Source organism: Muntiacus reevesi, chromosome 2 (genome assembly GCF_963930625.1).
Source record: "Muntiacus reevesi chromosome 2, mMunRee1.1, whole genome shotgun sequence".
Classification (NCBI taxonomy): Eukaryota; Metazoa; Chordata; class Mammalia; order Artiodactyla; family Cervidae; genus Muntiacus; species Muntiacus reevesi.
In genome coordinates this window covers 211,390,380-211,415,070 of record NC_089250.1, presented here as the reverse complement: position 1 = coordinate 211,415,070, position 24,691 = coordinate 211,390,380, and the positions used below count along the sequence as shown (strand labels likewise).

Here is a 24,691-nt window from a genome sequence, read left to right as displayed (position 1 = left end):
GGATGGATGAATGGGTGACTGGATAGACAGATGGACAAATGGGTAAGTGGAGATATGAGTGGGTAAATGGATGGACAACCCTGTGTTGGCTCAATAGATAGAAGACGGACTGAAAGACAGAGGGATATATATACGCATCCTGAGAGTCCACTCCATCCTCCCCTGAGCGTTTGTGTTTCTCTTGGTCTCTCCAGGGGCGGTGTCACCAGCCGCAGCTGCTAAAGCAGCGGCCAAAGCAGCCAAATTCGGTGAGTGCTGAGCGGATAGCTCCGCCCCGCCCCGTTCTGGCCTTTATTCGGACTCCAGCACCCTCATCTTCTACTTCCCATTGTACAGCCCAGAGAAGGGGAGTGACTTGCCCAGGGCCACACAGCAAGTCACTGGCAGAGCTGGGACCTGGACCTGTTGGGCCCCAGGACGATGTGTCCCCCAGGTGTCTCCCACCGTGAGGCCAAGGGACTCAGTAGAGTCCCAGTATGTCACTCCCAGTGGAGACAGTGTCCCTGACCTCCCTGCCCTGGCCAGGACCCTCTCAGAGGACAGCCCAGCCTGGCAGAGGATAAGACTGTGCGCAGTCTGCCCATCACCAACAAAGAGGCCCTTCCCCAACTGCTCAGAGAAGAGAAGGGCGGGGCACACGCTAGGGGGTGTCAGTAGGGAGGAAGCTGGTGGGGCTCAGGCATCTCATGGTTTCCTGTCCTTCATGGACCAGACCTGGGGGGAGGCTTGCGTCCTTTCCCCCATCCAGCATCCCCCAGAGCCCGCCCCAGCCTCTCCCACTAGATCCTTTATCCCTTGATTCTCTTCGCTCCGCAGGGGCCAGAGGCGGAGTGGGAGTTGGAGGCATTCCCACATTCGGGGCTGGCCCTGGGGGCTTTCCTGGCTACGGAGACGCAGGTATTCTGGGAGCTGGCCTTTCCCTTGAGCCTTAGCTCCATGAAGGCGGGTGGTGGGGGGTGGGGGGACACAGGGAAAGGGATGGAGGCTCATCTTCTGTGGGTCATGGGAGGCTGGGGAGGGTAGACTGAGCTCTGGGAACTCAGGGAGGACCTGGGGGAGAGCGCAGGACAGGCCTCCTGTGCCCTTGGGGCAGATGCACTGTTAGCACAGTCCAGCTGAGATCCAGCAAGGTTTCTGAATCTCTTTCTTTCTCGATTCCTGATTCCTCGTAGCAGCAGCTCAGGCAGCTGCAGCCGCCAAGGCAGCCAAGATCGGTAAGTGCCCCAGCCACGCTTCCCCTACCCCCTCCTCCTCCCCTCCTCCCCCTCCCTCCTAGGGCCAAGCCCTCCCCTCCTCCCCTCCACAGCCAGGCTCTCCTGTCAGGGGCGGAGGCTCAAAAATCAGAGCAACCTCACACTCTTGGCCTCTGGGGCTGCAAAGTCCTGGCGTTAAGGTCAGAAGCCCCTGGCCCCATTTTCCAAAGCCACAGTGAACATTTCTGCCCTTTTCAATTGCCCACTATTGGGGTCACTGGTATCTGGCTCATTATCCCCCATCCCACACCAGTGAGTTAAAGATGCCCAGCCGATACCCAGCCATGATGTAACCCCCACCTCCACCCTTGGCTCCCCCAAGAAGGTGTTGCTTCAAGGGCAAACCTGGATGCTCTTCATCCCTCCAGGTGCTGGGGCAGCAGGAGCCCTGGGAGGGCTGGTGCCAGGTGCCCCAGGAGCAATACCAGCCGTGCCAGGTGTTGGAGGGGTGCCAGGTGAGCTGTGTCCCAGCCCAGACATGGGTTTGGTTTATCTCATGGAAGGGGCCCTGGAGTTGATGTAGATCAAGGGTCGCATTTTACAGATGGCAAGACTGAGCCCAGAGAAAGGGATTTCCTATAGTTTGGAGGGAAGCATCCCCACAGGATTCCAGATCGCTGAGTGAACCCAGAAAGTCCCCTCCCTGCTTTCAGGGATGCTCAGGATGTCAGCCTGTAAGGCAGCAGAACTCTGCTTGGCTGGGGTTTGGGGAGACCTCATTCATCCCCGGGTCCCATGGGGCCTTTCTGCTTTCTGATCGGGTGGGAGGGCCTGTGTCAGTCTTTGTTTACCCAGCACTCTTTCTCCAAAGGGAGGAAATGAGATTAACTTACAATCCTCTTTGTTGGTTTGTGTTTTCTTTTTCCCACCAGAAGATTTCTCTTCTGCATTTCTTCTTCTTTCCGGGTGGGGCGGGGGGGTGGGGGGGGAATTCCCCATTTGCATTTCTCCCCCAAGAAATGAGTCGTTTCCTCCAATAGCCGCAGAGTCAGAGCTGCTGCTCAGGGAGAGGACATGTCCAGAGCGGCTGGCGGGCCATCACAGTGCGGGCCTGGGAGAGGGGCCAGTTCCCGAGATGCGGACTCTGCGAAGTCTTTCTACCATGGGGGATGGAAGAGAGAGGGGAGGGGTGCTGGGGACCGCTGCTGATCCTTAATCTTCGCCTTCCCAGGGGTCGGGACTCCAGCAGCTGCAGCCGCCAAAGCCGCCGCCAAAGCCGCCCAGTTTGGTAAGAGATGTTGTTGTTTCATGCCTCAGTCATGTCCAGCTCTTTGCGGACCCACGCCTGTGACCCGCCAGGCTCCTCTGTCATGGGATTTTTCCAGGCAAGAATACTGGAGTAGGTTGCCATTTCCTTCTCCAGGGGACCTTCCCAACTCAGGGATGGAACCCGCATCTCCTGCACTGGCAGATGGATTCTTTACTACTGAGCCACCTGGGAAGCCCCCTGCCGATTTTGCCTCCGAACCTGATCCCAGAGCACTGCTCTCTCATATCTCTGCTCTGGAGTCTGACAGCACCCCCACTCCAAGCCGTCACATTCTGGGCCTGGGCCTGGGACTTCCTCACAGGTCTTGGCCCATCCGAGCACTTTGAGGGATGGGAGTGAAGTTTCTGAGCAGGAAGGCAAAGAGAGAAGAGATGCCGGGAGAGCCCTCCAGCACCCACCCCCACCCTTCCCAAAGCCCTTGCTGCCTTCCAGAACCGTTTCTGGAACAAACGCTGGGCTCCTCTGAGCTCCCACCCACCCCGAGCGAGATGAGGTTCTCCATCTCCTGCTTCATCCGAAGGCCTCCCTGGCAGCCCCAGGCTCCCACACCTTTCTGAATTCGGCACAGCGAAAGAGTTCACTTTAGAGCCCAGCTGCTTGCCAGCTCCGGTGCTGGGGCGGGGGCAGGGTTTTTTTTTTTCTTCCTGCCAGAGAAATCTTAACTTCAGGTCTATTTAATCGCTGAGTCATGCCTGACTCTTTGTGACCCCATGGACTGTAGCCCACCAGGCTCCTCTGGCCATGGGATTTCCCAGGCAAGAATACTGGAGTGGATTGCCATTTCCTTCTCCAGGGCATCATCCCGACCCAGGGATCGAACCTATGTCTCCTACCTTGACAGGCAGCTTCTTTACCACTGAGCCACCAGTGATTCCTCAACTCAGACATGGCAACTCGTTTTTGTAAAACTACCATATGCTGAGGGCTTCCCCAGTGGCTCAGACAGTAAAGAATCTCACTGCAATGTGGGTTTCGTCTCTGGGTCAGGACTCTCCCTCCTGTTTTCTTGCCTGGGAAGTTCCACGGATAGAGGAGCCTGGTAGGCTATACAGTCAATGGGGTCACAAAGAATCAGGCATGACTGAGCTACCAATACTTTCACTTTCACCATATGCTGAGGTAATCCTTACATCAGCCTTATGAGATTGGTTCTGTTGCACCCATTTCGCAGTTGTGGAAACTGAGTCTCCCGGAGCTTAAGTAACTTGCCCACACTCACATAGCTAAACGGTGGCCGAGCTGAGCTTTGAAGCCAGGCCTGCCTGTCTTGCCTTTACTTGCCTTTACTACATGCTGTTAGTTGCTACATGAGTCTGCCTGTATCACCCTCAGAGTCTCAAAGGGGTCCCTGGAACTCCAAAAGTTGAGCTCCTGATCTTGCACAGACCTCTTATTAGGGATGAAGAAGCTGAGGCCCATCAAGAGAAAGTAACTTGCCCAAGGTCACCCAGCAAGTCTGTGCTCTGCTGGAACAAGGATCCAGGGTTCCTGACCCCCCAGCCAGCTGCTCTTTCCATCAGCTTCTGTCCTTCCCGTCAGGACTCGGTTAAGGATTGGCTCTGCTCACTTTCGCAGGATTAGCCCCTGGAGTCGGTGTGGCTCCCGGAGTTGTGGCTCCCGGAGTTGTGGCTCCCGGCATCGGTGTGGCTCCCGGCGTCGCTCCCGGCGTCGTGGCTCCCGGCATCGGTGTGGCCCCCGGCGTCGTGGCTCCCGGCATCGGCGTGGCTCCCGGCATTGGCCTTGGCCCCGGCGGTGTCATAGGTAAGCCATGTGAATAAGCGGGCCTGAGTGAGGGTCCTCTGAATCCTCCGTGGGTGCCATCCTTAAACCTCATCCTCTCCCCCGCAGGAGCAGGAGCCCCAGCTGCCGCCAAGTCCGCTGCTAAAGCCGCTGCCAAAGCCCAGTTGCGTGAGTGTCCTGCCTGCCTTCTCGGTCTGGTGTGACCCCAGTCTGAGCCAGGTCCCTGGACACACAACCTCTCAGACCCGCCCTACAGCCTCATGAGGCCCCCCAGGCAGCAGACATGGGCATCAGAAACAGATTTAGCATAAGGGAGACCCACGTTCGAGTCCTGGGCCCCACACTAGCAGAGTGACCTCTGAGTTTCCTGTCTTCTTGTGTGGGGCCGAGGGCACCCGCCAGGGAGGCTTGTTAGGAGAATCAAATTAAGTTCATCCAAGAGGGAGGGACAGGAGGTGAGGCTGAAAGGGGCAGTGATGTCCGGCACGTGCGGCCCCGGATGCCGGTCTGGGGAGGGGCTGGACTTGGTGGTCAGTGTGAGTTTTAGGAAAACCTGGCGGCAGCGTAGAGGGCAGATGAAGGGGACAGAGGCCCCGCATGAGACTGGGCCCCTTCTCTTGGGGTCTGACTCAGCTTCCTGGGCAGGACACCCCCAAAAGGGCCTGTCTCCTGCCTGCCGCCATCACCCCACTCCCTCATCTCCCACAGGGGCTGCCGCCGGGCTTCCCGCTGGCGTTCCTGGCCTTGGAGTGGGTGTTGGAGTTCCTGGCCTTGGAGTGGGTGCTGGTGTTCCTGGCCTTGGAGTTGGGGTTGGAGTTCCTGGACTTGGGGCAGCGGCAGGTAAGGGGCCTTCTGGGGGCTGAAGAGCAATGCCCCCCGAGCCCCAAGGAGGCAGGGCTCTCTCCCCAGCCCATCCTCCAGTACCCTTGCACCGAGGCGCGCGATAAATGCTCTGTTAGGTCCTCCTGAGCATTCTGAGACAACTGGGATAAGAGAAGGGGGGCAGGCCAGCTGAAGAGCTCCAAGCTAAAAAGAAGCCCACCGCCCAAGAACGGAGGCTGGGGGTCCCTGGGGTCAGTGGGAGGGCTTGGGCCCCCCAGCTCCTCTTCAGCAGTGTGCAGGGGCAAGGGGGTCTCTGAGAGCTCTAGTTCTTCATCTCCTAGTTACGCCAGCCTCAGGCAGACCGTGCTGGGCCTTGAGGAGCCAGCAGAGGATAGGATGGAAAGAGAAGGCACAGTTCAGCCCTCAAGCACCCCCAGACTAGACTGGTAGAGACACAGTTAGATACCGGAGCTCTGTCCCTGGCCTGGTGAGCGCCTAGTGCAGAGCCACGGCTTCAGGGCTTTGAGAGAAACAAAGAAAGCTGAGGAAGTCCAGGAGGGCTCCCTGGAGGAAGCCGAACTCCCAGCAGAGAGCTCAGCTACTGACCTCCCCCACTCTTCCTTTTGCCGTTTTCCCCAGTACCTGGAACCCTGGCCGCAGCTAAAGCAGCCAAGTTCGGTAAGACCCCTCAACACACCACCCCGGTGGGTGATCCCCTAGTTGCCCCACCATCCCTGATAGCACCCGGTCCCCCCGATTCCTCTTCCCCTGGGCCAGGCCCCAGTGCTTGGAGCCTACAGCAAAGGGCTGGGATGGTCAGCGTGGAAAAAGGCAGTTTCTAGGACACATTAATGACAGCTCCGCAGACTCCGGCTCCCGCCCACTAAATGCCTAGCGTGCCTACAGCCCCAGGACAACCCCAACTGCCCCTCCCATTTCCAGCCCCCCCCCCGGGGGGGGGCAGTTCCACCTTGGTGAGGACCATGGTCCCGAAGGCCCTGATAGTTTCATGGGGCCCAAGGCCAGCGAGGGGCCAGGGCTGATGTCCCAGCAAAGCCAGGACTCCTCATCTGGGCCCCCGCCTTGCGGTCAGCAGGACTGTGCCCGCCACGAGGACGTGGCAGACCTGCCCGCCCCCATCCCCCGACACTTGGCACCTAGGCAGCCCCAGCCTGGCCAGACCCATGCTGTCTGTGTCCCCCCACATTCTGGCCTCCTAGGATCTGGGCCGGGGCCTCCGCCAGGGAACTGCCAACCAGGTCTGGCCGGTCCTCTTGGGACCAGTTTCCACGTTGGAAAGTGTTCCACCCACAGCGGGCCTGGTAACCCACAGGCCTCTCTCCTGTTCCTTACTGGCGGCCCTGCTGGTCTGAGCTCGACAGCCATTGCCAGGGAAACAGAGCCGCTAAGGGCTCTGGCTCCAAAGTCATTTCCTGCCCTTGAAGCCTTGAGCACATTGCTTAGCCTCTACTGTGCCTCAGTTTTCTCATCTGTGAAATGGGGCTAATGGTACCTACCTTTCTTGCTGCCTGGAACAATAAGCCGGCTAACAAGCATGAACCACTGACCACGAGTGTCCCCCTAAAGGGCTAGCTGTAATTCCTGGCAGCTCTGTACTGACAGTGGTTCACACTCAGAGGACCTTCACACAGAGTGTGTCCTCTAGGCTTCAAACACCTGTAGGTGAACAGGGAAAGGATCGTCGCCCCCTTTAGGGTCACAGAGGTGACAGCTATGATGAGCAGAGAAACCAGAATTCAAACCCAGGGCTGTCAGGGCCTGAGACTGGTCCTCCACCCTTGGCAGCTCATGGCCACAGCCACCACTGGGACCACCTGCAGCTCCCAGTGCCAGCCTGGGAGGAAGGGGAGGAGGTGGGCAGGTCGGGGATCGGGGGCGGGGGTCTGCGCTTGTCCAGTGGGTCAGGGCAGAGCCAGGACTCAGACCCGCGTGTCTGGGAATGGACCTCTGTCCTCTGCTCCTTCCACTGGGTCACGTGGCCTTCGCCACCTGTCTACTTGCCTAGTGACCTTGGGGCGGGGAGGCCTGGTCCTTCAGAAAGGAGGAAGGACTGACTTTCCACCCTCTCTCCACAGCACCAGGAGGGGTCGGGGCCCTTGGAGGGATTGGAGATCTTGGTGTAGCCGGCATTCCAGGTGGTGTGGCAGGTGAGTTGAAACCCCATGAAGCCTTGAGCACATTGCTTAACCTCTGCTGTGCCTCAGTTTTCTCATCTGTGAAATGGGGCTAATGGTACCTACCTTAGTTGAAACCCCAGGATGGGTTGGGCATTGAGGGAGACTGACCCATGGAGACTCCCTCCCTGAGCTCCCTCTGTGTCCCCAGGACCTGCTGCTGCCGCCAAAGCTGCCGCCAAAGCCGCCCAATTTGGTGAGCATGGGTGTGAGGTGGGGGCTGCCCCGGGACTTGGGGGTGTGTGTCTGACTACATGCCATGGAGCATATATTCCCTGGCCTGCTCCCCAAGGCCTTTAGGGGTATTGTCTCCAGGGGGTCTAGCCCACCTCCTGGTCCCTGGCTGCCAGCCCTGGCAGCCCAGGCTCCACGTGGGGCCTCCGATGATAGCCCCACCCCTCCGCGGACAGAGCCAGCTGCTCTCACTTGCAGGGTCTAATACACAACTCTCTCCACAGGCCTGGGGGGAGTCGGTGGGCTCGGAGTCGGAGGACTGGGAGTTGGTGGGCTTGGAGCTGTCCCAGGGGCTGTGGGCCTTGGAGGTAAGTTTGTTCTAGAATCAGTGAATGAATGGCGTGTGATGTGTGTGTGTGTTTGCACACACATGCACATATGAATGAGAGAGAGACTGACTTTCTTTCCCATCTGGCCACACCTTGTTCAAGCGTCCCTGCCCACACTTCATCAGCAACTCAAGACTATACTGAGCCCTGCCCCCCTCTCTGGACTCCTGCAGCATTTGGAGGGGCCCCAATGGCTCAGCGGGTAAAGAGTCTGCCTGCAGTGCAGAAGACATGGGTTCGATCCCTGGGTCGAGAAGACCCCCTGGAGAAGAAAATGGCAACCCACTCCAGTATCCTTGCCCGGGAAATCCCACGGACAGAGGAGCCTGACGGGCTATAGCCCACGGGCTCGCAAAGAGTCAGACACGACTGAGTGAATAAGCACAGAGCAGGTTTAGTGAGGGTTGCTCCTTGCGGCTGGGTGTCCCAATCTCTCCCTCTCCTCTCTCTCTCAACTCGCCCAACCACCTCCAGTGGAGGTTCATTAGGATAGTGATGGTTATGCCCATTTTCCAGAGAAGGAAAGCAAAACCTGCAGGGAAATTCCTTTCCCGAAGTCTCTGCCATCATGGCAGACCTTGTGTCAACGTCTCTCTCTCGGGTCATCATTGTGTCTCTGTCCCAGCCTGAAGTTTCTTACCCCATGTGCTCCACAAGTCCGGCCACACCGTAGGAGCTTAATAAAGATTTCTGGAAAGATGGATGAATAGAGGAGGGGTGGAGGGATGGTGGAAGGATGAGTCAGTGGGCAGGTTGCAGATTGATGGCAGTGGTCAGGAGGACACGACTCTGGGAGGGAGGAGATATTCCTAAGCCCTCCTGCTCCCCATCTTTCCAGGTGTGTCTCCAGCTGCAGCTGCTAAAGCAGCCAAATTTGGTGAGTTGCTCCCACTGCCCCCCGCCGAGCCCAGGCCTGCAAGCTACTTATACCCCACCCCCACTGCCTTGTCCATGAACCAGCTCAGGCCTCAGTCCTGCTCACAATACCCGTGAAGGATCCTTCCTGGAAATCCCATCCCCAGACCCCGGAGAGGATGCTCAGGGCCCCTTACATTGTGCCTCATCCTGACCCCTACCTGCCCTTGTCTCAGGTGCCGCTGGCCTTGGAGGTGTCCTAGGAGCCGGCCGGCCATTCCCAGTTGGAGGTAGGGGCCACCTCTGCTGTGAGATCCGCAACTGAGCCTGGCTGGCTAGCAGTGGGGACGCCGGGCCTGCATCAGCACAGGGACCCGAGAGAGAGGGTGGAAGGGACAGTTAGGGGAAGGCCTCAGGGCTGGGGGGACATGTGGGCCTCCGACACCAGGCTGATGAGGCTTTGTTAAGAAAGCTGCTTTGCCAGTGGGGAAGGGGCAGTGGGAGGAGGTGATCTTAGGTGGAGAGGAGTAGGAGGCCAGGCAGAGGTGGGTTCCAGGGTCCCATCCCACCCCACCCCACCCCACCCCACGCCCCCACACCCCCACGCCCCCACACCCCCACGCCAACCCCAAACCCCTCCTGCAGGAGTTGCAGCAAGGCCTGGCTTCGGACTGTCTCCTATTTTCCCAGGTACGGCCAGGTGCCCCAGCCCTGGGCCCCAGCCCTCCTCTTCCCCTGCCCAGAAGGGCTGAGGCAGGCTACAGAGTAGGGGGGGGTCCCACATCCTTAGATTGCACAGAGCTGGGCCTCCTCTTCTCTTCCTCCTGTGCCACATCAGGGAGCATCGGATTTTACAAAACATCACGTTCAGATGAGACAAGCTGAGGTTCAGAGAGCACCCAGGGTAACACAGTCACTGGCAGGGCCCCCGACGCCCCAGCCCAGACCTGGGCCCCTCTCAGACGAGGCCCACGCTGCCGGGGAGGGCTTGGTGGGCTCCCTAGAGGCACACACCCTCACCACCCCTCTGCTTGCCTTACAGGTGGAGCCGGGGGCCTGGGAGTTGGTGGTGAGTCTACCAATCTCACAAGTCGGGGCCCCATTTCAAGCAGGGGCCTGAGCTCCTTTGCAGTGTGTGTGGGGGGGGGGTGGGGTGGGGGGAGCAGGTCCATCCTATTGAGGGAATGGCTAGTGCAGCCACAGCCCTGGGCTGGCCTTCTGGTAGGGGGGCTTGACGGAGCCCGCAGGAGAATTGCCAAAGCTGAAAAAGTCAGCCTTGGGGTGTGGGGACCCCAATTCCTAGAGCTCCCAGCCTGGCACTTGACGGCATCAGGAGTAAGATGGGGACCTGGGTCATCCCAGATCTTAGGGTCTAACCAGAGAGGTTGACAAGTTCCCATAGAAGAGGAAAGATACTGTTGGGTAAGAACAGTGGTCAAGCAGGTGGTCAAGGAGGCTGAGCCTGGAGTCCCTCAATGGTGGGGGGGTGAAGCTGTCCCTGGGAAATGTGGCCTGGGGTCTGACTGTGGTGGGAGGGGCTGCCGCAGAGCTGCTCAGACCTCCACATGCTGCAAGAACAAGGCTGGACGGGAGAGTCAGCCTGGGGGCAGAGAGGCCTTCCAAACCTGCTGCTGCAGGGTTGGAGGCGCATGGGTGGGGCAGGGGGTGGTCTGGTCGAGGTGGGGAAGCCTGGCCACCTCCCCAACCCCCTGCCTTCCCTCCACAGGCAAACCTCCCAAGGCCTTCGGAGGGGCCCTGGGAGCCCTGGGATTCCAAGGTGAGTAGACTCTGCCCCTGGAAGAGGGCAGTGGTGGGGGGACAGCCTGGAGGAGGGGGCGGCATGTCAGATGAGGCCCGGCGGGGAGGCCGGGGGGGGAGCTGGACCCCTTACCCACTGCCTCTGCAGTCTCCGAAACAGATCCTCAGAGCTGAGAGCGGGTCAGGGACCCTCCTGGCTCTCCCAGGCCAGGCCTGGCAAGCCCTCCCTGCCTGGTACCCACACCCGCACTCCTGCCAGGAGAAGCAGAGAGAAAGAAAAGGGAGGGGGAGGGGAGGGGCTGGGAGGGACACAGGAGAGAGAGGATGGAGGTGACATGGGAGCCCTGGTGTCAGGGAACTGGAGGGGTAGACCCCGCAGAGGTCCTGGAGCCACGCCCTTGTTCCAAGGGGCAGACGTGCCTCTGGCAGTGTCTGATCACCACCCTCAAGGCCTCTCCCAACGATGCCCGAAAGGGACTCAGAGAAGCCCCAGCTAGCTCCACCGTGGCAGTCGCTCAGGCTGTGAATTCCCTTCCACCCGCACCTGCTTCCCAACCACCCAGACGAGAGGGAGAGGCCAGGGAGAGCCCAGGGAGAGGCAGAGGCCAGAGCAGCCCGACCTCATTCAAGGCGCCCAGCTCTCAGTCGGGCACCGGCTGGTGCTTGTGGCCCGTGACCCTGCTTGCTTTCCCAACAAACACCGTGGATGAGCTCGGCAGAGAGAAGGCGTCTCTACCACTAGGCAGCTCGCTGCCACCAGGTGGCGGTAACGAGCCACACCGCGCTCCTGCAGCGGTAGGCGCTAGTCCAGGCCCCACTCACCCGACCCTGGGGGCTTGATGGTTTGAAACGAGGTTAACCAGTCAGATCCTCCCCAGGAGAGGGCAGGAGCCCTGCTACCATCCACTTGCCCAATGGGAGTTTGCCCAATGAAAGGGCGCGGAGTTTGGCCTGGGGTGGTGGCCAGGCTTCCCCCTGGCTTCCTGGAGCCTCTGTTTCCCATGCTGATGATGCGGATGTGAGAAAAGCTTGGGGCTGGGCAGAGCGGACAAGGGCTTGAGCCCAAGCGGCCAGGACTGACTGTGGGGTTTGCCTCCTCTGCACCTAGGTGGGGCCTGCCTGGGGAAATCCTGCGGCCGGAAGAGAAAGTGAGCCCCCCAGGACCCCTGACTCACGACCTCATCAACGTTGGTGCTACTGCTTTGTGGAGAATGTAAACCCTCTGTGACCCCACCCCCCTTCCCCACGCCCCCCCCAAGCTCCCACCCCGGGTGGGAACAGGGCAGGCCGGGCGGCCTTGGACATCCACAGGGCAAGGAGGCAAGAGAGTGGTGGCCAAGCGGGCCCCGGGAGGCCCCCCTCCTTCAGAGGCACGGGCTGGGTGGGCTTGGCCCCCTGCCCCCACGCCCTTCCCACCCAGGAACTCCCCCTTCACACGCTCTCCATCTCTAGGGGGACTTGGTGCTACACGCTGGTGCTTTCACTCTTCCTGCGGGGAGGGAGGAGGGAAGGGCAGCCCCTTAGGGAACCCCCTCCCTGGGGCTCCTCTGAAGATGGTGCAGACACTTCCTGGGCAGTCTCGCCTCCCCCTGCCCACCAGGACCCACTTCTGGCTGCGGTCCAGCTGGTACCCAAGCATCGAAACCCTCACGCTGGATTGGGTCACGCCATCTCTTGGCCTCCTTGGCCCCCCTTTCCCCGACCCATTGCTGTTCCCCATGTCCCCCCCACCCTGTATTGGGAACAGCCCTCTTGCTCTTGTGGAATTCATCCGCCCGTCTGTCCATCCGTCCGTCCATCCTCGTCCCAGTTTGGCCGCCCGGCACCCCTGGCTGGCTGGGCGCCCCCATCATCGACTCGGTTAACCTGTCGTGGCAGCCTGGGCCCAGCCTCCACCCCATCGCACACACCCCTATGAAGGGGCCCCGAGCCTCTGGGTGTGAGGAGCTGTACCAGCCGGGGCCACAGGAATCTCCCCTCCAACCTGGGTCTCCCCCCACGCAGTACTGTATCCCCGTCCCCTCCTCGAGCCACTGTACTTCAGAGCATTTCTCCCCTGCCCCGCCCATCTCTATGTGTCTCGCTGTGATAGATCAATAAATATTTTATTTTTTGTCCTGGACATTTGGGGGTTATTTTTGATTGTTGATGTTCTCCTTTCCTTTCACTTGTGTGGTTTATGGAAAAAACAAACAAACAAAAAAACTTTTTTTTTTCTGATATGGGGAGCTATATCTCCATTAGAAAATTCACTTTAATCACTTTGGTATAACTCTGGATGAAACACACATTTAAAAAAAAATAAGAGAATTAACTGCTTCAGAAGAGACTAATAAATGAAAACCTTTTAAAGGAAACTGTCTCTTGGCCTCCTTTGTAAGCTCTCATCTGCCTTCAGTTCCCGGTCCAGGTAGGGAACAGGGCCCGGCCTTGGGGAACCTTGGGTCTTCCCAGGTGGCGCTTAGTGATAAAGAATCTACCTGCCAATGCAGGAGATGCCAGAGACACACATTCGATCCCTGGGTCGGGAAGATCCCCTGGAGAAGGGAATGGCAACCCATTCCAGTATTCTTGCCTGGAGCATCCCAGGGACAGAGAAGCCGGGCGGGCTACAGACCATGGGGTCGCAAAGAGTCAGACACGACTGAGCGACTAACAGTTTCATTTTCACACTTTTACCAAAATCATCTGCCATTGACTTCTGGTGAAAGGATCCTTCTTCAAGTTCAGCCTGTCCTTTAAAAACAATAATCCCTTTTAGGGGAAGCAGGGCAGCCAGTCCGACACACTCATCCCTCCGAGGAGATGGGCTCACCCAGACACACATTCCCCAGCCCTCACCCCTCAGGCCCAGGTCCTTGGCCTCTGGATGCTGCAGCTGCAGCTGCAGCTGGATGGCCGGAGGAAACAAAAATGACCCTTCTGTCCAGACCAAACCTTGACCTCGGTGAACAGCCAAGAGAGAAGAAATGCTCCAACCGAAGAAAAACAGAAGCCTGTTTCCCTCTCTCCACATCCCCTCACTGTCACACCTGGCATAAGGCACCACTTTGCTTCTTGACAAAACGTAACAAATGACACCCTGCTGGCTCAACAGGAGACAGAGTACCATCCTTGACTGCACCCGCTCCCCAGGGCCGTCCCCCTCACCTCGTGGACACTCATCCATCCAGTACGAGGATGCCCCCCGTCCCGGAGCCCACCCCTCCCTTCTAGACCACTCTGGGTACCAGATTCCAAACTTCCCTCCCCAAACCACCAAGTCCACTTCCAGGGCCCATATGGCCTCGCATCCGTCCACTCCAGAGAGAACCCCAGGGGCAGTGGGCACCTGGGGAAGTCACAAGGGTGGCAGGGAGGAGCTATGTTGGGAGTACGGGTGGGGTCTGCCCGTGTAGACGCTAGTATCCACACATTTGAGCACAAGGGCCCTCCCGCTGCCAGGAGTCTGGCTGGAAAGACACGGGGGTGGGGCGATGCTCAGGGATCCAGTCCCGGAGGACAGCAGAGACAGGAAGCAATTTACCAGGCCCAGAATAGCGCGGAGAGTAGGGAGGGTCAGGCCTTTCAGGGAGGAAGAGCAGCCCTCTGAAGGCCCGCAGCGCCTGGCTGGAGCGAGCAGAGCCCAGGAAAAATGGAGGAGGGGTCAGAAGGGGGTAGGGGGTACGTTCGCAGAGACTACAAGGAGCTGCAGTGACCATCAGTGAGGAGGGACAACCTGCCCCAGAGCAGTGGCAAACGAGATCCATTCATCACTTATTTGTTCATCGAGAAGATCCCTTGCTCATTCTTCCACAAGCTTTCCAGACTGAAATTTGGCCGGCTCCAGCATTCAGCCCTGGGGCCCCCCTGCTTTGGTTTCTCATAATTTATGGCGTTAAATACCATATGTGCATTAGCAGTTCCCAAACTGATTCCTCCAGCAGAGACCTCTCCCCTGAACTCCGGACTTGCACGTTCACAGCCAGTTCCTATCATCCTCACCTGAAAGTCTCATAACCTGAGTAGCATGGGTTCCCCTCTCCCACCCCCCACCCTAACCTGCTCTCCCCTGCCCCTCCCCACCTTCCCCATCTCAGTTCCAGGGATTCAGGCAGCAGCTTAGGAATCCTCCTCTCCTCCCATTTCACACACCAGATTCACCAGCAAACCCCGGGGCACCACCTTCAGAGGGTGACCCAGCCACCCCTCCCAACCTCCAGGGTCCAGGTCCTCGTCCACAGTGACTCTTGCCTAGACGACTGACAAGGCTTCCAAACTGGGCTTCCCCATCCTGACCTGGCTCCTTTTCAGCCTTCTCTTCACACAGCAGCCAAAACAATCCTTTTAAAACAGAAAGTCAGTTCAGGTCATGCATCTGTTCAAAATCCTGCAGTGGCTGCCGTCTGCCCAAGCCAGAGGCCCTCCCATGGCTGAGGAGCCCTTTACCTGAATTGGACCAGCTGTTCTGATCTCGCGTCCTGTTACCTGGCCCCCTGCCGGCCACCCAATTACCCTGCCCTGTCCCCACTCCTCGCGGGCAGTGGCCACCCCCTCTCCGGCCACCAGTCTGCTGTCTCCCCTGCCCAGAACGTCCTTCCCTCCGCTATCAACGTGCTTGGCGTCCTCACCTCCTTCAGGTCTTGACTCAAATGTCACCTTCTCAGAAGGTGCTTCCCTGATCCTGTTTCTGAAATTGCAAACTCTAGGGAATTTCCTGGTGGTCCAGGGGCTTCCCTGGTAACTCGGCTGGTAAAGAATCCGCTTGCAGTGCGGGAGACCCCAGTTCAATTCCTGGGTCAGGAAGATCTGCTGAAGAAGGGATAGTATTCTTGGACTTCCCTGGTGACCCAGCTGGTAAAGAATCCGCCTGCAATGTGGGAGACCTGGGTTTGATCCCTGGGTTGGGAAGATCCCCTGGAGAAGGGAGTGGCTACCCACTCCAATATTCTGGCCTGGAGAATTCTATGGACTGTACAGGCCATGGGGTTGCAAAGAGTCAGACATGAATGAGCGACTTTCACTTTCTTTTCCAGTGGTTAGGGCTTCCCAGGTGGTGCCAGTGGTAAAGAATCCACCTGCCAAAGCAGGAGGCTTGAGCCCGCAGGACTGAAGTGACCGAAGTGGTTAGGACTCCTGACTTTCACTGCTGAGTGCAAAGGTTCAGTCCCTGATTGGGGAACTGAGATTCCACAAACTGCACAAAATACATTTATTAATTAATTAAATAAAATTGCAAACTATACCTTCCTCCAACACGAGCCCTGCCTTCTCTTTTCTCCAGGCACCCGTGACCAACGCCCACTGTCATGCCACGGTGTAACACAGTACACTTTGTTGTTGTTTAGTCATTAAGTCGTGTCTGACTCTTTGCGACTCCATGGACTGTAGCCCGCCAGGCTGCTCTGTCCATGGGATTTCTCAGGCAAGAATCCTGGAGTGGGTTGCCATTTCCTTCTGCAGGGGATCTTCCTGATCCAGGGATGGAATCCACGTCTCCTGCGTTGGCAGACCGATTCTTTACCACGGAGTCATCAGGGAAGCCCATGGTACACTTTGCTTCTTTGTTGATTGTCTGACTATCCACACCAGAATGCAACTCCCTGAGGATAAACCTTGTTGTAAGGACAAAAGAGATTAAACTCCCTGCTTTCACTAGTTATACATGTTGGGAGAGAGATGGTGATTTAGTTGCTAAGTTATAGCTGACTCGAGACCCCCATGGACTGTAGCCTGCCAGGCTCCTCTGTTCATGGGATTCTCCAGGCAAGAATACTGTGCCAGGCTGATAATAGTCTCAAAGAGACCTGGGTCCTAATCCCTGAAACCTTGTAAATATCACTGTTAGTAGTGTATTCAGGCTGCCATAGCAAAGTGCCACAGGCTGCAAAAATTTATTTTCTCACAGTTCTGGAGGCTGGAAGTCCAAGATCAAGGTGTCCGCCGGGCCAGTTTCTCCTAAGGCCTCTCTCCTCGGCATGCAGGTGGCCACCTTTTACCTGGGCCCTTGTATGGTCTTCCCTTTGTGCATATATATCTCCTAACCTCCTCTTCTTATAAGGACATCAGTCACAGTGGATTTGAGCCCATTCTGACAAACTATTTTTATTTTAATTCTTGTATTCTTTTCATTTTTTGTGTATTTTTTTCAGTATTGATTTATTTGGCTGCACCGGGTCTTAATTGCTGTGTGAGGGCTCTTAGTTGTGGCATGGGGGAATCTCAGTTCCCTGACCAGGAATCGAACCTGGGCCCCCTACATTGGGAGCGTGGAGTCTTAGCCACTGGGCTGCCAGGGAAGTCCCTGATGACCTCATTTTAAGCTAATCGCCTCTTTAAAGATTCTATCTCCAGACACAGTGACATTCCGAGATGCTGGGGGTTGGGACTTCGACATATGAATTTTAAGGGGACATGGATTTTAAGCCCGTGGCAGCTACCTTAAATGAAAAAAAGAGCTTTTGTAGATGTAATTAAGAATCTTGAGATGAGGATATTATCTTGATGGGCCCTAAATGCCATCACAAGTATCCTTAAAAGAAGCTGGGAGACTCGTATGCCAACAAATTGAATAAATTCCTAAAAACACACAATCTGCCAAGACTGAATGGTGAAAAAAATAGAAAATCTGAACAAACTAATGGCAAGAAAGAATGAATCAGTAATCAATCCTCCCAACAAAGAAAAGCTGGGACCAGATGGTTTCACTGGTGAATTCTACCAAATATTTAAAGAAGAATTTATGCCAATTCTCCTGAAACTCTTCCAAAAGACTGAAGAGGAGAAACAGATCCAAGTTCATTCTAAGAGGCCAGCATTACCCTGATACCATTTCGTTACTCTGAAAGCCAGACAAAGATACCACAAGAAGAGAAAACTACAGAGAAATGACATGAGCAAGGTGGCAGAATAGGTCTTCAGCCCACATACCCTCACAGAAACAAGCCTGAAATTCACCCAGAACCTCAAAAGACCCCAAACAGTCAAAACAGTCTTGAACAGGAAGAAGAAAGCTGGAAGCATCACTCTTCCTGACTTCAAAATATTACAAAGCTACAGTAATAGAGAGAAAGAGAGAGTCCAGTGGAACAGAATAGAGTCCAGAAATAAACCCATGCATTTATGATCGACTAATCAACAAGGGTACCAAAAACACACAACGCGGGGTAAGGATAGTCTCTTCAATAAATGGTGCTGGAAAAAACTGAATATCCAGATGAACAAGAAGGAGGGTGAACCCCCATCTTACACCGTACACAAAAATCAACTCCAAATGGATTAAAGACAGCTGTAAGGCCTGAAACCATAAAACATTAGAAGAAAATAAACATATAGAAGAAAAACATGTTAGAAGAAAACATAGAGGAAAAGCTTCTTGACACTGGTCTGGGCAACAATTTTTTTGGATAAGACCCCAGGAGCACAGATGACAAAAGCAGAAATGAACAAGTGGGATGGTATTAAACTAAAAAGCTTTCTCACAGAAGAGGAATCTATCAACAAAGTGAAGAGACCACCTACGAAATGGGAGAAAATATTTGTGGATCATACCTTTGATATAGGTGAATATCCAAAATGTATTTGAAACTTAAGGAGCTCAAAAATCTTTTTTTAAAAACCCAATTTTTTTAAAATAGGCAAAAAATCTGAGCAGACATTTCTCAGGAGAATGGATCTAAGTGACCATTCGGTAAATGAAAAGGTGCTCAGCATCACTAATCATCAGGTGATGCAAATACAAGTCAAAACCACAATGAGATATCAACCCTTTCCTGTTAGAATGGTTTATTATCAAAAAACAAAAGATAACAAGTGTGGGAGAGGATGTGGAGAAAAGGGAACCCTTGTATACTGCTAGTGGGAATGTAAGTTGGGACAGCCATAATGGAGAAAAGTATGGAGGTTCCTCGAAAAAATAAAAAATAAGGACTTCACCAGTGGTGCAATGGATAAGAATCCACTAGTGGGTCAAGCCCTAGCCTGGGAAGATTCCACATGCCTTGGAGCCTGTACTCTAAAGCCCAGGAGCCACAGCTACTGAAGTCCACGTGCTTAGAGCCTGTGCTCCGTGGCAAGAAAAGTCACTGCTAAGAGAAGCCTGTGCACCGCAACGAAGAGTAGCCCCTCTTGGCCTCAACTAGAGAAAGCCCTGGCACGGCAACGAAGACTCATCACAACCAAAAATAAATAAATAAATAAATAAATAAAAATAGAACTATCATATGACTCAGCAATTTCACTTATGTGCATATAAGCAAAGAAAATGAAATCACTGTCTTGAAGAGATATTTGCACTCCCATGTTTATAGCAACACTATCCACATTAGCCAAGATATGGAAACAACATTGTTGTTTCCAACAATGGATGAATAAAGAAAGAAAATGTGTCGTATGTCTACTGTGGAGTATTATTCAGCCTTAAAAAGGAAGGAAACCCTAAAAATAAATAAAGGAAGGAAATCCTGTCATGTGCTACCACATGGAGGAACCCAGATGACACCTTGCTGCATGAAAAGCCCGTCACAAGGGAAATTCTGTACCATCCTACTTGGATGAAGCCTCTAAAGTAGTCAAATTCATGGGAAAAGAGTGTAGAATGGTGGTCACCAGGGGCTGGGGGAGACGGGGGAAGAAGATGGACTGTTTCATGGGTTCAGAGCTTCAGATTTGCAAGATGGAAAAGTTTTGCGCTCTGTGATGATCTATATGGGAAAATAGTCTTGGAAAATTTTTGGCTATATGTGCATATATCACTGATTCATTTTACTGTACATCTGAAACCAACACAGTATTGTAAATCAACTATATTCCAAATAAGTAAAGAAATAAAGGCATTTTTTTTTCCAGTTTTGGGGAATTCCCTGAAGGTCTGGTGGTTAGGACTCTATGCTTCCACTGCAGGAGGCACAGGTTTGAGCCCTGGTCAAGGATCTAGAATCTGGCAAAAGGCACAGCCCCCGAAAAAATGAAAATTAAAGTTTTGGAGATCTGTTTCACAAGAGTGTGAATGTACGGAGTTTACCCTGGAACAACATCCATTTCAGCTGGGAGTGTCCATTTATATGCAGACTTTTTTTCAATAAATATAGTACCTGTATTTTCATTTTACAGGTCTTTAATGAAGTGTAGGGGAAAGTTTGTGTTCGAGTAGAGATTGCAATTTGCAGAATCAAAAGGACAGGGAGTTGAGACCTGATTCTTTCCAGTTTCGGCTTCCTGGCCTGGGTGAGTCATCATCTATCAACTCTTTTGGCTTTAAGGCAGAGATAGCAGCGTGCAGATTTTACGACTCTGTGTGCGTGTATCTCTGAAGGCAGCAGGAGTGGGCGAGAGGGGGTGTTGGTGGGCCTAACTCCCTGAATTGTTCAAGCATCAACTGTACTTAAACCACTGAAATGTACACTTAAAAATGGTCAAGATGATTAATTTATACTATGTGTGTTTTTTTTAAACACAATTTTAAAAGGAAAAGAAGCCGGAAAGGGAAAGGGATGGATCCTCCTCTAGAGACTCCGGAAGGAATGCAGCCCTTGATATTGGCCAGTGCAACTGAGTTGGGACTTCTGGCCTCTGGCACTGTGAGCACAGTAATTTGTGATAGCAACCACAGGAAATGAACACAGGGAACAGACGATTAATTCTAACATCAGGCGAATCAGTGCTACGGGGATCAAAAGCCAGGGAAGGAGATGGAGAGTGAGGAAGAATGTTAAGTCAGTTGGGATGGTTGGGGACACCTGATCTCAGGTGAGAAGCCTTCTGATGACCCCTTGCTTGGGAAGTTACAAGAGCAGAGAGGTGCACTGTGGTTATTGGAAAAAGAAACAGGACCAAAGAAGTAACCAGGGACTAGTTCCCCTAATGGCTGCAGTAAGAGTTTTGGGTTTGAGAGTAAGGAAATGTCACACTTTGACCCACGTGTGCAGAGGCTCTGGAGCAACATGGGGGAATAACTCGGGGGCAGTTGTACTGTACACCCAGATAGACCAGGGAGGAGGAGAGTTGGAGGGAGAAGCGGTAGAAGTTTGGATCTACAGGGAACCAACAAAATCTGCCAATAGGATTTGTTGATGGATCAGGTGCAGGTAAGCGTTAGTGGTAGAGAACCCACCTGCCAATGCAGGAGACGTAAGAGATGCAGGTTTCAATTCCTGTGTCGGGAAGATCCCCTGGAGGAGGAAGTGGCAACCCGCTCCAGTATTCTTGCCTGGAAAATCCCATGGACAGAGAAGCCTGGTGGGCTACAGTCCATGGTGTTGCAAAGATCTGGACATGACTGACTACACACACACATGGGCGCAAGAAAAGGAATAGGGAGAGTGAATTTGAGGATGACTTCGAATTTTGGCTGAGCCACTAAAGGACAGGGGTGTCATTTACTGAGATGAGAAACACTGAGGGAGGAACAGATCCGGGCAACAATTAAGATCTCTAATCTGGATGCATGAGGTTTGAGGTGCCCATTCATCATCCAAGAGATGCCACAAAGATATTTGGGTCTTTGTGTCCACAGTTCAAGGAGAGGTTAGGGGAGTGACCGATCCATGTGTCTGGGTGATGTCACACAGAGTAGGCAAGGAGGGGGTAGGCTGCATCTGACAGCAGGGGTCACGTGATGCCAGCTCTCTGTTCCTCCCTAGGCTAGGACAGCTCAGGCTCTGGCCCCTGTCCTGGGTCACAGTCTTGGGCTCATCTTGTCGGTGTTCCTATGGAGCCTTTTGGCACCAGCTTGTGTTCAGCCAGGCCACAATTTGGCAATTTGGACAAATCCTAATCATTGACCTGGAGTAAAAGTGAAAGTGTTACTTGTTCAGTTCAGTCGCTCAGTCATGTCAGACTCTTTGTGACACCCTATGGACTGCAGCACACCAGGCCTCCCTATCCATCACCATCTCCCAGAGCTTGCTCACACTCATGTCTATTGAGTCCGTGATGCCATCCAACTATCTCATCCTCTGTCATCCCCTTCTCCTTCAATGTTTCCCAGGATCAGGGTTTTTCCTATGAGTCAGTTCTTCGCATCAGGTGGCCAAAGTATTGGAGCTTCAGCTTCACCATCAGTCCTTCCAATGAATATTCAGGGTTAGTCGCTCAGTTGTGTCCAAATTTTTGCGACCCCATGGACTGTAGCCCACGAGGCTCCTCTGTCCATGGGATCCCCCAGGCAAGAATACTGGAGTGGGTTGCCATTCCCTTCTCCAGGGGGTGTTTCCCAACCCAGCAATCAAACCCAGGTCTCCTGCATTGCAGGCAAATTCTTTACCATCTGAGCCACCAGACCTGGAGTAAGTCTTTCCCAAAGGGCTCTGAACTCCTAATCCCAAAACTTGTATCACAAACATGATCAGTAAAATATTTTTGAGCAAACACTACATATATATTTGCCACTTGGATGGCAAATGGGTACCTAAAACTTAACACCTCCAAGCCAGAGATCTTACTTTGCACCCAAATTAATATTTGGGGAATTCTGTGGCAGTCCAGGGAATTTAGGACTCAGCACTTTTGCTGCTGGGGACCCAGGTTCAATCCTTGGTAGGGAAACTAAAAGCCCATAATCTGTGTGGTGCAGCAAAAAAAAAAAAAAAAAAAATTAATATTTGTTCCCAAACACACACATAGACATATTCACTTACAAATTACATACCTTCTTGATTGTATAAATTATTTTAAAAATGTTCATCACATAACAATGCAAAAACAGAATTTAAGAAGAATATTCTAGAGATGAAAGTGAAAAGTGGAAGTGTTAGTTACTTAGTCATGTCCAACTCTTTGTGACCCTATGGACTAGAGAAGCCACCCAGGCTCCTCTAGTCCATGGAATTCTCCAAGCAAGAATACTGGAGTGAGTAGCCATCCCCTTCTCCAGGGGAATCTTCCTGACCTGGGATTAATCTGGGTCTCCTGCATTGCAAGCAGATTCTTTACCACTTGAGCCAGCAGGGAAACCCCTGGTTCTAAAGATGAAGTGAACAATATGTGAATGCTTTTATTTATTAGAAGTAAAAAATTGCTTTGTTGCTTTCCATTAAAAACAGACTTAACTTGGATGAGCAATGTGACTGAATATGTCCGATCTGATGAGCTGGTCCTTGGTTTCACGGGAAAACGCGGCTGCCAAGGAACTCCAACAAGAGAGGGAAATGTCAGCTCCGTCTTCTCATTCATCTTACAGCATCAGCATCATCTTCAATCTCTGCTTTCTTTTCCAGAAACTTACACAGCCACAAGTCTATTCTGTAAGGGTTAGTGATTGAAAATAAATAAATTAATTAATTAAATAAAATAAAAATGAGTGATTGTCTTCCCGCTAACTGGGCCCATGGCCCCTCCACATCTCCCTTGGTAGCCCCCTGCACTGGGGGGGCCTCTCCCAAGCCCCTTCACCCAGGAGTACTAGCTGCTGCCACATTGAGGCTGTGCCTGTCTTCATGGATTTCCCTTAACTCTGCCCAGTCCACTGTCAAATCTCCTTTATTAAACTCCACAGTAATCCCTGCTGACTGCTCCCGTTTCCTGTATCAGCCTGGACCCTGCCTGAATCATACCCTGAAGGAAACCAACCAACAGGCAAAGACATTGCTGTCCAGCCTCTGAGGACCTACACGCCTCCTTAAGACACTTTACTATAAGTACTTTAGGGCCATCTGGCCAGCATAGAGTGAGGACAAGCATCAACCTTGCATGTTAAGAAAGGAGGGAGGAGGGAGAAAGGAGGAAGGAAAGGAGGCAGGGAAGGAACAAGGAAGGAAGGGAGAAAAAGAAAGAAAGAAAAAGGGAGGGAGGGAAGAGAGAAGGAAGAAAAATTATGCTTTGTTTCCTCCCCCAGGTAGTTGTTTTGCACCCAGAGGTGACTGCCCCTCACTTAGGCCACTGGACAAAGCCCTGGCCAGAGAAAATCTATACACGCTTAATGGCTGGAGATGGAGCGTGAACAGCTCTGCCCCTTGTTCACTGGATAAACTTGGGTATGTGGGTCAACCTCTCCCCATACAGGCTCCCAGACAGTGGGATGAAGTGGGAGGGTGGGCCTCGGAGAGACAGTTGTAGGCAGGGGGCTCCACACTTCCAGGGCTAGAAGGAGCACCTGCGCTGTGAAAGTGAAAGTGTTAGTCTCTCTCAGTCCTGTCTGACTCCCGGCGACCCCATGGACTGTATGTAGCCTGCCAGGCTCCTCTGTGGAATTCTCCAGGCAAGAATACTGGAGTGGGGAGACAGTGCCTTCTCTAGGGGATCTTCCTGACTCAGGAATCAAACCTGGATCTCCCACAATGCAGGCAGATTCTCTACATCTGAGCCACCGGCCACTTCTCTCAAAACCCCCCGTTTAGCAGTACCTCCTCCTGAACCCTGGGCAGGGTGGCGCCAGCTCCAGGGCTCTAACCCTGGGAGGAGCAAATCCCTGGGCTCAGGTGTCACCGTCTCCCCTGCGGCCTGAAACTTTAGTAGCCTGCCTAGCTGATGAGGGCCTCACCTCTCCTCCCCACCTAGCACCCCACCTGCCCCTGGTGGGGCCAGCCCTCACTGCAGGCCTCGGAGAGGGAAAGGACCTGGCCGAGGCCCCTCCCCCAGGCAACTACTATGGACCTCAGGGTCGGTGCTACGTCTCTTTCCTGTCGGGTCCGGTTCTCAGCCTCCAATGAGCAGGCCTGGATCAGACGGGCTCTGCGCAAGGAAACTGCGGGCTTCTGGTTTTTCCAGTAGTCATGTATGGATGTGAGAGTTGAACCATAAAGAAGGCTGAGCGCCGAAAAATTGATCCTTTTGAACTGTAGTGTTGGAGAAGACTCTTGAGAGCCTTGGACTGCAAGGAGATCAAACCAGTCAACCCTAAAAGAAATCAGTCCTGAATATTTATTGGAAGGACTGATGCTGAACCTGAGACTCCAGTACTTGGCCACCTGATGCGAAGAGCCGACTCATTAGAAAAGATCCCGATGCTGGGAAAGACTGAAGACAGGAGGAGAAGGGGACGACAGAGGACGAAATGGTTGGATGGCATCCCAGACTCAACGGACAGGAGTTCGAGCAAGCTCCGGGAGATGGTGAAGGACAAGGCAAGTCTGGCTGTGCTGCAGTCCATGGGGTCGCAAAGAGTCGGACACGACTGAGCGACTGAGCAACTGCGGCTTCTACACCCTCTAGGTTGCCGCATCAGAGCACACATCTCACCTAAGCCGCAGTTTTCGGATTCCCTGTCTTTGCCTAGGGACGCGGAAGAGTGTTGTCGCTCTGGGAAAGATGAATGAAAGG

The 24,691-nt window shown here is 53.9% G+C and overlaps 1 protein-coding gene across 1 annotated transcript in view; it reads left to right on the top strand.

Moving 5' to 3' along the window:
* ELN (elastin) overlaps positions 1–12,578 on the top strand; it is a 32,860-nt gene extending 20,282 nt beyond the window's left edge. The window contains 12 exon segments of the mRNA XM_065924814.1: positions 195–248; positions 817–897; positions 1,173–1,214; positions 1,622–1,708; positions 2,425–2,481; positions 4,099–4,284; positions 4,372–4,431; positions 4,972–5,103; positions 5,725–5,763; positions 7,182–7,253; positions 8,682–8,715; positions 12,068–12,578. Coding sequence (XP_065780886.1) covers positions 195–248; positions 817–897; positions 1,173–1,214; positions 1,622–1,708; positions 2,425–2,481; positions 4,099–4,284; positions 4,372–4,431; positions 4,972–5,103; positions 5,725–5,763; positions 7,182–7,253; positions 8,682–8,715; positions 12,068–12,545 — 1,322 coding nt within the window. The 3' untranslated portion in view covers positions 12,546–12,578.
* The last annotated feature ends 12,113 nt before the right edge of the window (positions 12,579–24,691 follow it).